Source organism: Aegilops tauschii, chromosome 7 (genome assembly GCF_002575655.3).
Source record: "Aegilops tauschii subsp. strangulata cultivar AL8/78 chromosome 7, Aet v6.0, whole genome shotgun sequence".
Taxonomy (NCBI): domain Eukaryota; kingdom Viridiplantae; phylum Streptophyta; class Magnoliopsida; order Poales; family Poaceae; genus Aegilops; species Aegilops tauschii.
In genome coordinates, this window is record NC_053041.3 from 515,339,017 (window position 1) to 515,350,768 (window position 11,752).

Here is an 11,752-nt window from a genome sequence, read left to right on the forward strand (position 1 = left end):
GAGCGTGATGAAAACTAGCTTGACGATAATTCCCATGTGTCCTCGGGAGCGTTTTCCTTTATATAAGAGTTTGTCCAGGCTTGTCCTTTGCTACAAAAAGGATTGGGCTACCTTGCTGCACCTTGTTTACTCTTGTTACTTGTTACCCGTTACGAATTACCTTATCACAAAACTATCTGTTACCGATAATTTCAGTGCTTGCAGAGAATACCTTACTGAAAACCGCTTGTCATTTCCTTCTGATCCTCGTTGGGTTCGACACTCTTACTTATCAAAAGGACTACTATAGATCCCCTATACTTGTGGGTCATCAGTGGACCATGGCTTTGATGTCTACTACGCAACTTTATTCTTGTAGACTCGTGTTGGGCCTCCAAGCGCAGAGTTTTGTAGGACAGTAGCAATTTTTCCTCAAGTGGATGACCTAAGGTTTATCAATCCGTGGGAGGTGTAGGATGAAGATGGTCTCTCTCAAACGACCCTGCAACCAAATACAAGAAATCTCTTGTGTCCCCAACACACCCAATACAATGGCAAATTGTATAGGTGCACTAGTTCGGCGAAGAGATGATGATAAAAGTGTAATATTGATGGTAGAAATATATTTTTATAATCTGAATAAATAAAAACAGCAAGGTAGCAAATAGTAAATGGGCACAAAAACGGTATTGCAATGCTTAAAAATGAGGCCTAGGGTCCATACTTTCGCTAGTGCAATCTCTCAACAATGCTAACATAGTTGGATCATATGATTATCCCTCAAAGTGCAGCAAAGAATCACTCCCGAGTTCCTATTAGCGGAGAACAAAAGATAGAAATTGTTTGTAGGGTAAGAGACCACCTCAAAGCTATTCTTTCCGATCAATTTATCCTAGAGTTCGTACTAGAATAACGCAAGCTATTCTTCCCGATCGATCTAATCAAGAGTCCGTACTAGAATAACACCAAAGCAAATTCATATTCATAATACTCAGTCCACACAAAGAACTACAAGGAGACCCCAAAGTTTCTATCGGAAAAGGTAATAAAAACGTGCATCAACTCCTTTGCATAGATTACCCCAATATCACCGCGGGAATCCGCGAGTTGAATGCCATAACACATATCAAGTGAATCAATATGTTACCCCATTTGTCACCTCAAGTATTCATATTGCAAGACATACATCATGTGTTCTCATCTCTGAATATTCAATCCGACAATACAAAACTTCAAAGGGTAAAGACTCAATTCATCATAACAAGAGTATAACGGGGAGAAACATCATATGATCCGACTATATTAACAAATTCCATGATATAGATCATGAGAGAGAGAGAGATTAAACACATAGCTACTGGTACAAACCCTCAGCCCCGAGGCTGGACTACTCCCTCCTCATCGTGGTGGCCGCCGGGATGAGGAAGATGGCCACCGGAGATGATTCCCCCCTCCGGCAGGGTGCCGGAACGGGATCTAGATTGGTTTTCACGGATACAGAGATCGTGCAGCGGCGGAACTTCTGATCTAGGTTAACCCCGATGGGTTTCGGAATATTTGGGAATTTATAGTGCAAAGAGAGGGTGCGGGAGGCCACCGAGGTGGGCACAACCCACCTGGGCGCGCCAGGTGGGCCTGGCGCGCCCTGGTGGGTTGTGCCCCCCTCGGGGCACCCCCCAGGTGCTGCTCTGGCCCAATGGGTGTCTTCTGGTCCATGAAAAATCACCGTGGAGTTTCGTTGCATTTGGACTCCGTTTGGTATTGATTTCCTGCGATGTAAAAAACAAGCAAAAAAACAGCAACTGACACTGGGCACTGGGTCAATAGGTTAGTCCCAAAAAATGATATAAGGTTGCTATAAAATGGTTGTAAAACATCTAAGAATGATAAAATAATAGCATGAATACTTCATAAATTATAGATACGTTGGAGACGTATCAGGCTTCAAAGGGAGAGCTTGGATGCTTCAAAAGAATGTTGCAGGCGGCTCTTTCACCCGTATATACAACAAAAACAGCCTTTTTTGAGACAATCTCGCGAAGTTTTTATTTAACTCATCACAATGTTTATATGGATGAAAGTAAGATCATCGGGTTGTCTAACAAAACATGACGGCCAACATCAAGTGTAAGAGTATGCTTCGCTAAATTGTGAGCCTCAACATTCAAGCTCCTATACTCATGATTAAAAAAGCAACTAGTAAAATGACAAGAATGATCTATAATTTCACGAATAACTGCACCATAACTTGCCACATTTCTCTGCTTGATGTGATGGATGACAACTTTGCAATCTGAAGCAATATAGATTCTCTGCTCATAGAGATCATCCGCCAAAGACTGCACTTTCCGAACTGTGAGGGCTTAGGGCTTCCAGAGTGGTTAGGTCAGAGATTCCCACAAAAATGATCGTTGAGGCTGTCATGTAATTTCCATGAAAATCCCTGCACACAGCGGCCACAACTCCCATCGAAGCTGGAGCATTCATGTTAAGAGCATCATCAACATTAATTTACATATTCTTCGGTGGAGCAACCCATCCGCTCTGCCTAGCAGGGATGCTTGGCCCCCTCACTACTTCTGGCTTCTTCATCACCAGTAAGTCATCTATGAATGAGTTGATGAAAGCATTAGTAGCAAACAACGTCTGGTATATGTCCTCATGAAGCACTTTTCTCCTTGAGCTCCAGATTGCCCAAAGGATACACCGAGGTGAGTGAAATGTGCATGTGATAATAGACTCCGCATGTTGAATAACCAATCCTTGGCGTTTGAATTCACATCGAGGCTCATAGTTTCCACCAAGGATTCGGGAGATAGTTTCCACACACTTCTCGACATTGCATAGTTGAGCAGCGCATGCCTCCATGAATTGGCCCGCCACAAAGCGCGCACGCCGGAGTAGCCGCCATGTTTCTGTAGAGCTCAAAAGTCGGGATGGACTACCTTGCTAGGCGCCATAGGAAAACACTGATCTTGCTTGGTACTTGGGGCGCCAAAGTAACAACATAAAATAGCTAATAAGTGCTTGCTGAAGAAAATTCAGACGTTCGAGATGGGTCACTGGCCCATGAAGCTTGCCATGTGCGTTTGCTTGAGGACGGGCACTACTATGTCTCGCTTATAGCGAGACCTAGCGTGCACTCACGTCAAAGGATACACCGGTGGGCGACCCAGTATTCTCCAACCATAAGTAATGTCCGGCCCAACTTACAGGTTAGTTCATTTTTTAATGTTTTTCATTCATTCATTTTTTTACTTTATATTTTGGAATATATTTTAAATGTGTATACACACACACACACACACACATATATATATATATATATATATATATATATATTGAAAAACTTAATTCAACAAAATTCAAATCTAGAATTTGAAAAAGTTTAATGTTGTGTAAATTTTTATAAGCATAACTAACAAAAAATATTGATAAATTTCCAAAAATATGTATGTAACATTTATTTAACAAATATTCACGTGTTTCAAAAACATGTACATGGAATTTTCAAGAATATGCTTATACGATGTACAAAAAATGTTTGTGTAGTTCAAAAACAATGTTTTTGACACTGTTCAAAAATAATGTTAAATGTGTAAAAACAAATGTGCCACATGCATAGGAAAAATGTATGAGCTGTACGTGAAAAAGTAAAAATCAAAACATATATTTGAAAAAAAATTAATCTATCAAAAATGAAAAATGTGTATGAAAACAATAGACATCAAAACATATATTTGAGAAAATATTAATCATGTACATGAAAAATGTGTATAGTGTATTAAAAATGTTAACTATGTATAAAAATATTTCAGATGTATAATAAAAATGCACAATGTGTATGAAAAAGTAAAACATCAAAATATATATTTGAAAAAAAATGCTGATCATGTATATAAAAAATATTACATCTGCATAAGAAAATATTTTAGACGTATACCAAATATAGACAAAAAAATATTGTAAAAAAATATTAATCATGTTTGTGAAACGTGTATTAAAAATGTTTTGATATATAAGGAAAATGTATAATGTGTAAGATTCTTTTTGAAAAAGAACCAACGAAAACCAGTGCAAAGCATGGAAACTGTGAAACAGAAGAAAAAAAAGGAAACAACGAAAACTGATAAAGAAACAAAGAAAACCGAAGAAAAATAAAGAAATACTCCCTCTGTTTCTTTATGTAAGGTGTATTGTTTGGGCACGGTGACCAAGGCACCAAGTTATAGAGATATTAGGATGAAATTAATCTTTCCTAATTTGTTTGTTAGTGGCAAATAAATCTGTTAGACTGGGAAAGAAAGAGATATAGGAAATGAGGGGAGATACTTTCCTTCTTTTTTCTAGAATGAGAGATACATGCAATTAGAAGAAAGATATTTTCCTTTTTTCTGGAGGGGTAAAAAAGGATTATGAGGAATTAAAAGAAATGCACCTTACTGGAATTTTATTAGAAAACAAGTACACCTTACATAAAAGAACAGAGGGAGTAGGAAAGAAAAGGAAAAACCGATAAAACAAAGAAGGAACAAAAGAAAACCGAAGAAAAATGATGAAAATTTAGTAAAGCCCGGGAAGAAAACGAAGAAAACCATTGAGAAATAAAAAGGAGAAATAGTAAAACCAAAGAAACCCGTGAAGAGAAAAAACCGAAGGGAAACAGCTCTCGCGCTCAAGGACTGTTGAAGAAAAGTTGGATCTCAAATTCCATCTTTTGTCGGGCCTGATGGGCTGGTGTGCAGGCTTTGATTTTACAATCAAGCCAGGCCGGGCTTGCAGATGCGTGCCACCCGCCGGCGGCTAACAGCCGAACACAACCCAATGCCCGCCTTGACCGGCAGCGTGGCGAGACGCTCTTCTGTATCCACATGCAATGGCGCGAGGGACTGAGCTGACATTCCTGGTTGTCGGCTTATTCCGGCGTCGGCCCGCCATGCAGGTCACGCCGCGCCTCGTCCACCATGGCAGTGGCACCAGCGTCGGCGCCTCGCGCCGCACGAGTGACGCAGGCTATGATTGGGGGTTTGGGGCAGGTTTTGTGGGGCAATCCGCTACTTAAAATTTGTTTTGAACAAACGATAGGTTGGTACTTGATTTCTTTTCCTAGACTAAAATTGTGTGGATGGACAATCTTTATTTTTTCGCGAATACGTTTGAGAGCGTATCTTTTCATTGATAGGAGAGGAGAAAGTACAAGGTGACATCACGGTCACGTACACAAGCTGGCGTTGCCGTGTTGCATAAGCGAGCAGAAGACAAGGGGGTGCTCAGCCCCAAATAGAAAGTTTCAGGTTATAAGGATAATAGCGCTAAGTCCTTTAGCTCTGGCGTAGGCCCAAGCCCAGGAGCGGGCGTCTTCCTTTATCGCAACCATGAGGGAGGACAACCTGTACCTTACTCCGGGCTGCATAACATCCGTTGCTAAATTTGATATTGATGCCGTAGTCAAGTCTATTTTTTCCCTAGTTTTCTTGCACCGTTATGAGAGTTTCTCCTTGAGCCTCAGAGGCACATCCAAGGACATCTGGCTCGGCAAGGGACCGCTGTCGCTAGTCTCTCAGCTCATCAATGGCAAGTTCTCTTACTGCCTCTTGTCATACTTCACCGATGACATTGTGAACGCCACGGCCCATCTGTTTGTTGACTCGTCGGCTAACCTCAACTCCAACAAAAATGTAACAGTTATCACAATGGTGACCCAATGTAGAAGCCATAGATTCAAGGTTCTACGACTGGGCACATCAAACATATTAATAACTTTGTGAACGTCACATGAAAGCGGAGAGTAACATATCAGTTGTCCTCTAATATCCTGACTCGTAGATGGCACAATAAAATATGTCATTTTCTTCATGACTACATTTTTTTAGGCAATCTACCGGACTATATAACAGGACTGAAGCTGGATACCTTCTCAATTTATAGGCCCAACAAGTGAGCTATTCACGCTTTCGTTGTGCAAATGGCCTTTCATGACCGCTGCATGCCTAAATTAGGTTTAAGCAAGCAAGTTGATTCCTCTCTCTCTAGGTCTCTCATGCTAATGCCTTCCGCCTACGGACTTGGCTGTCGACATGCATGAGGGTCGGCTTCGTACAAGTAGCCGCGTGACTATGAGCGAGCAGTTAGACGCCGAGCCCGAGGATTCAAACGCGATCTCGCTGCTATCAGTCTAGCTCGTACGCACTATTGCGAACAGAGATCCGGCGACTTGCCAGGCTGCAACATGCGGCTATGTATCAGCCATCCAAACCGCATCCAATGGATAACAATGACCCAAAGCAAAAGAGGCCTCAACAGTTACACCTGAGCATCCATGCAGCACAGCAAAACAAAGGAAATGCACCAGAGTTCCGTTCAGCCACTAGACAGTACAAGCAACAGTCTTCAGTCAGTTAACAATACCAACAACTTATATACGTACTGAATAAAACAACATGGCAGAGATAAGCTAGCCGTTTTTTGCAGCACTTCTACTTTCAGCGACATGGTGCAACATCCTCGGGAGGATGGCCGCACGACCTCACCATCGAGAAGGCGGAGAAGCTCGCCTGTTTCGGCATCGTGGCGCCACATGACACGCGACTGCCGTCGGGCTAGAACCATAGCGCCGGGGGGCTTCCGGTGGCGCCTGTCCCCGCTGTCGGCTCCGCCGCCATATGTATTAGCCGCGATGACACAATGCAGATGTGCGGCACGGGTTTTGGGATGGGCACAACTTTCAGGAGATGCTTGACGGTTGACGCGCACCGGAGTGAATTGCAAAAAACCACCACATTTGAAGTTGAAGCATCCAATTGCCACCACATTTCTAGCGCGTCCCAAAAATCCACCACTTTACTTGTAAAAATTTTCAATAAAAACAAATGACCGGTTTGCCGCAGTTAACACGATTTCTGACAGGGCTGGCCCACTCGTCAGGTGCCACGTGGGCGAGGCCAGACGGCGAGTGGGTTGACGGCCGTTAGGGCTGTCGGTACAAAACAGAGCCCCCACTCCCCGCCGCTCACACTCCACTCCACTCGCTCACTCTCTCACTCTCACTCCTCTGCTCTGTCCCCTGTTGCCGCCGCCGGAGTTCTTCGCCCGGAGGCACGGTTCCCTCCCCACCGTAGAAGATGCCGTCGTGGAAGGATGGAGAGGAGAGCAGCGAGGAGGAGGAGCTGGTCGGCATGGATCTGGAGCAGCACTGGGTAAGATATTTGCTTTGCACCTAGGGTTAGGGTTAGTGTTCAAGTGTTCTTCGATTTGAGACCATGTTTGGAGCAGTTGCTATCTTTTCTGCGGTTCACTAGTGTGCTACAATGCAGGCGAACCCTGGCACCACTATAGATGCATCCTTCTGTGGTAGAGCTGCAGATGCAAGCATCACATGTAGACTGCACTTGGCCCCATGCATGAAATATGTTGCATTTGAAGGAAAGGACACTGGGAGGAGGTTCTATGGATGTGTTGTTCCTCAGGTCAGTGTTATCCAACGAGGGTTTGTGTTAGTGGTAGTTAGTCTGCAGATTGTTGTAATTGCTGTCAGTAAATTCAGTTAATTTGGACTGTCTGCAGTTGCAAGAATCAAATGTAAGTTAGTCTGCAGTAAATTTGCAGTGTCTGCAGTAAATTTGGTAGTTAGTATGCAGTAAATTTGGACTGTCTGCAGTTGCTGTCAGTAAATTCAGTTAATTGTGTTAGTGGTAGTTAGTCTGCAGTGAATTCAGTCAATTTGGACTGTCTACAGTTGATGAAACATGTTTTTAACAGTGATTTTGCAAGCATCAGTTTCTGTCAGTAAATTAAGTAAATGAAACATGTTTAGGACATTGATTTGAACTTGAAGTTTCCTGAATGTCTGTTGTATCTGCAAGTATGACTGAATCACTGGATATCTCATCTATTTTCTTTTTGAAGTTAGCATATTTATTTTGTAATACTTGATGCATGATGGTATTGACTGTGGAGTTGCTCAGTGGGTTGATGCCCCATGGCCTTCTATTCTGCAAAGATGTTTGGAGAAGATATGGGAGATGTTTCATGAGGAGAATCATGGCAGAATGATTGACCATGAGAAGTATAAGAAAGAGTTGGACAAGGTCAACAAGCAGTTGGATACACTTGGGGATCAGTACAGTCAGCTGGTTGAGGATGTCACCAAGATGTTTGATTGGGCAGATCAGAACAACAGGGTCATGAGTGATGAAGAGTTCAAGCAGAAGCAGATGGATGTGGACAAGGACATGGAGAAGCTAGCTATCAGCAAGGAGAAGCAGAGTGCTGACTTTGGCAAGATGAAGGAGATGGAGAAGCTGGCTCAGGAGCTGAAGGAGATGAAGTGCATTCTTAGGTCCTAGGGGGAGATCATTAGGAACACAAGGAAGGAGAGGGATGAGATGAACAAAGAGAGGGACTGGCTGGTAGAGGAGAAGAAGAAGCTGGAGTTTCTGGTGGGTGATCTTATGAAAGCTGGTCATGGCAACAAGGACAAGCTTGCCAAGATCAAGTCAATCCTTGATGAGAGAACAATGATGTTCATCACCTCAGTTATGTTAAGCTAATATGTGGCCTTGGAACAATATAGCTGGCCTTGGGGTTGTATATTTTGGGAATCCCCTAGTTATGTAATTACTGTAATGATTATCTACAAAACTACCTCCAGTTAAGTTATGTAATGTATGTAATGACTAGCTGCAAAACTACCCCAGTTATGTAATCTTGTCAGCTTTCTATAGTAAGAGCTATGCTATTATGAATCTGCCACCTAAAACTATCATTTAATCTTCAAGGTGGCTTGGGCTCGACAAAACCACCCAAACCACCATTTAATCTTTAAGGTGGCTTGGGCTCGACAAAGCCACCTAAAACTATCATTTAGGCTTTTGAGTGGCTTGGGCTCGACAAAACCACCCAAACCACCATTTAATCTTCAAGGTGGCTTTAGAGTGGCTTGGGCTCGACAAAACCACCCAAACCACCATTTAATCTTCAAGGTGGCTTGGGCTCGACAAAGCCACCTAAAACTATCATTTAGGCTTTTGAGTGGCTTGGGCTCGACAAAACCACCTAAAACCACCATCTAATCTTCAAGGTGGCTTTGGCTCGACAAAGCCACTAAACCTGTCATTTAGGCTTTAGGGTGGCTCGGGCTCGACAAAACCACCACTCCAAACTAACCATCAAATGCCAAAATCTTTTAGAATAGAAAAAGCATCAAATCAAACAAGTAAATTGTTGATGACACAAACATGTTCTCAACCATAAAAGTTCTCATCCATAACAGTTCTCAAACTTAGCATGGTAACACAAACAAGTTCTCAAGCTAAATACTGATTACACATAGCAGTTCACACATAGCAGTTCTCAGGCATAGTTTCTGATATTTAGAAATACTTAAGGCAGGCAGTACAAAAGACAACAGCCAAATTGTGCACTGACTAGTTGCCACTGGCATAAAAGTAACCCCTCATCCTGGTGCTCTGGAACCTCTTCCTTTTAGACCCTACTGTTGCTCCCTCTGTTGTAGTCGCAGCCCTGGGTGCCATGTAGGGCCTTCCACCTCTCCTGCTGGCTGCATTGCTTGAACCTGAAGCTCTTGTGGCAGCCTGGGAAGGAGTAGTAGAAGCATCACTGGTGATGCTTGCCCTTCTAGAAGCAGCAGTTGTTCTTCTTGGCCTTGTAGAAGCAGCAGGCTGGGCAGGACCAGTAGAAGCAGCAGTTGATTTTCTTCCCCTGGTAGATGTAGTAGGCTGGGAATGACCAGTTGTTGGGAATCGTAGCATAATTTAAAATTTTCCTACGCTCACCAAGATGCATCTATGGAGTGTACTAGCAACGAGGGGAAAGGAGTGCATCTACATACCCTTGTAGATCGCGAGCGGAAGCGTTCCAACGAACGTGGATGACGGAGTCGTACTCGCCGTGATCCAAATCACCGATGACCGAGTGCCGAACGGACGGCACCTCCGCGTTCAACACACGTACGATGCAGAGACGTCTCCTCCTTCTTGATCCAGCAAGGGGGAAGGAGAGGTTGATGGAGATCCAGCAGCACGACGGCGTGGTGGTGGATGTAGCGGGTCTCGGCAGGGCTTCGCCAAGCTTCTTCGAGAGAGAGAGAGGTGTTGCAGGGGAGGAGGGAGGCGCCCAAGGCTGTAGTTTGCTGCCCTCCCTCCCCCCCCCCCACTATTTATGGGACCCCTGGGGGGGCGCCAGCCCTTGGGAGATCAGATCTCCAAGGGGGGCGGCGGCCAAGTGGGGGGGAAGGGGTGCCTTGCCCCCCAAGGCAAGGGGGAAGCTCCCCCCCTAGGGTTCCCAACCCTAGGCGCATGGGGGGAGGCCCAAGGGGGGCACCCCAGCCCACTAAGGGCTGGTTCCCTTCCACTTTCAGCCCACGGGGCCCTCCGGGATAGGTGGCCCCACCCGGTGGACCCCCGGGACCCTTCCGGTGGTCCCGGTACAATACCGGTAACCCCCGAAACTTTCCCGGTGGCCGAAACTTGACTTCCTATATATAATTCTTCACCTCCGGACCATTCCGAAACCTCTCGTGACGTCCGGGATCTCATCCGGGACTCCGAACAACTTTCGGGTTTCCGCATACATATATCTCTACAACCCTAGCGTCACCGGACCTTAAGTGTGTAGACCCTACGGGTTCGGGAGACATGCAGACATGACCGAGACGCCTCTCCGGTCAATAACCAACAGCGGGATCTGGATACCCATGTTGGCTCCCACATGTTCCACGATGATCTCATCGGATGAACCACGGTGTCGAGGATTCAATCAATCCGTATGCAATTCCCTTTGTCAATCGGTATGTTACTTGCCCGAGATTCGATCGTCGGTATCCCAATACCTTGTTCAATCTCGTTACCGGCAAGTCTCTTTACTCGTACCGCAATGCATAATCCCGTGACTAACGCCTTAGTCACATTGAGCTCATTATGATGATGCATTACCGAGTGGGCCCAGAGATACCTCTCCGTCACACGGAGTGACAAATCCCAGTCTCGATCCGTGCCAACCCAACAGACACTTTCGGAGATACCCGTAATGCACCTTTATAGTCACCCAGTTACGTTGTGACGTTTGGCACACCCAAAGCACTCCTACGGTATCCGGGAGTTGCACGATCTCATGGTCTAAGGAAAAGATACTTGACATTGGAAAAGCTCTAGCAAACGAAACTACACGATCTTTTATGCTATGCTTAGGATTGGGTCTTGTCCATCACACCATTCTCCTAATGATGTGATCCCGTTATCAATGACATCCAATGTCCATAGTCAGGAAACCATGACTATCTGTTGATCAACGAGCTAGTCAACTAGAGGCTTACTAGGGACACTTTGTGGTCTATGTATTCACACATGTATTACGATTTCCGGACAATACAATTATAGCATGAATAATAGACAATAACCATGAACAAAGAAATATAATAATAACCATTTATTATTGCCTCTAGGGCATATTTCCAACAGTCTCCCACTTGCACTAGAGTCAATAATCTAGTTCACATCACCATGTGATTAACACTCACTGGTCACATCACCATGTGACCAACATCTAAAGAGTTTACTAGAGTCATCAATCTAGTTCACATCACTATGTGATTATCACTCAATGTGTTCTGGTTTGGTCATGTTATGCTTGTGAGAGAGGTTATTAGTCAACGGGTCTGAACCTTTCAGAACCGTGTGCTTTACGAATATCTATGTCATCTTGTGGATGCTACCACGCGCTATTTGGAGCCATTTCAAATAATTGCTCTACTATA

General features: G+C 44.3%; 1 protein-coding gene across 1 annotated transcript; it reads left to right on the forward strand.

The window, feature by feature from the left end:
• The first annotated feature begins 7,100 nt into the window (after positions 1–7,100).
• On the forward strand, positions 7,101–8,324 carry LOC109770344 (uncharacterized). The gene is made up of 4 exons (XM_073504321.1): positions 7,101–7,175; positions 7,293–7,445; positions 7,543–7,557; positions 7,944–8,324. Exons 1-4 carry the CDS (start codon positions 7,101–7,103, stop codon positions 8,322–8,324), a joined length of 624 nt encoding a protein of 207 aa, XP_073360422.1.
• The last annotated feature ends 3,428 nt before the right edge of the window (positions 8,325–11,752 follow it).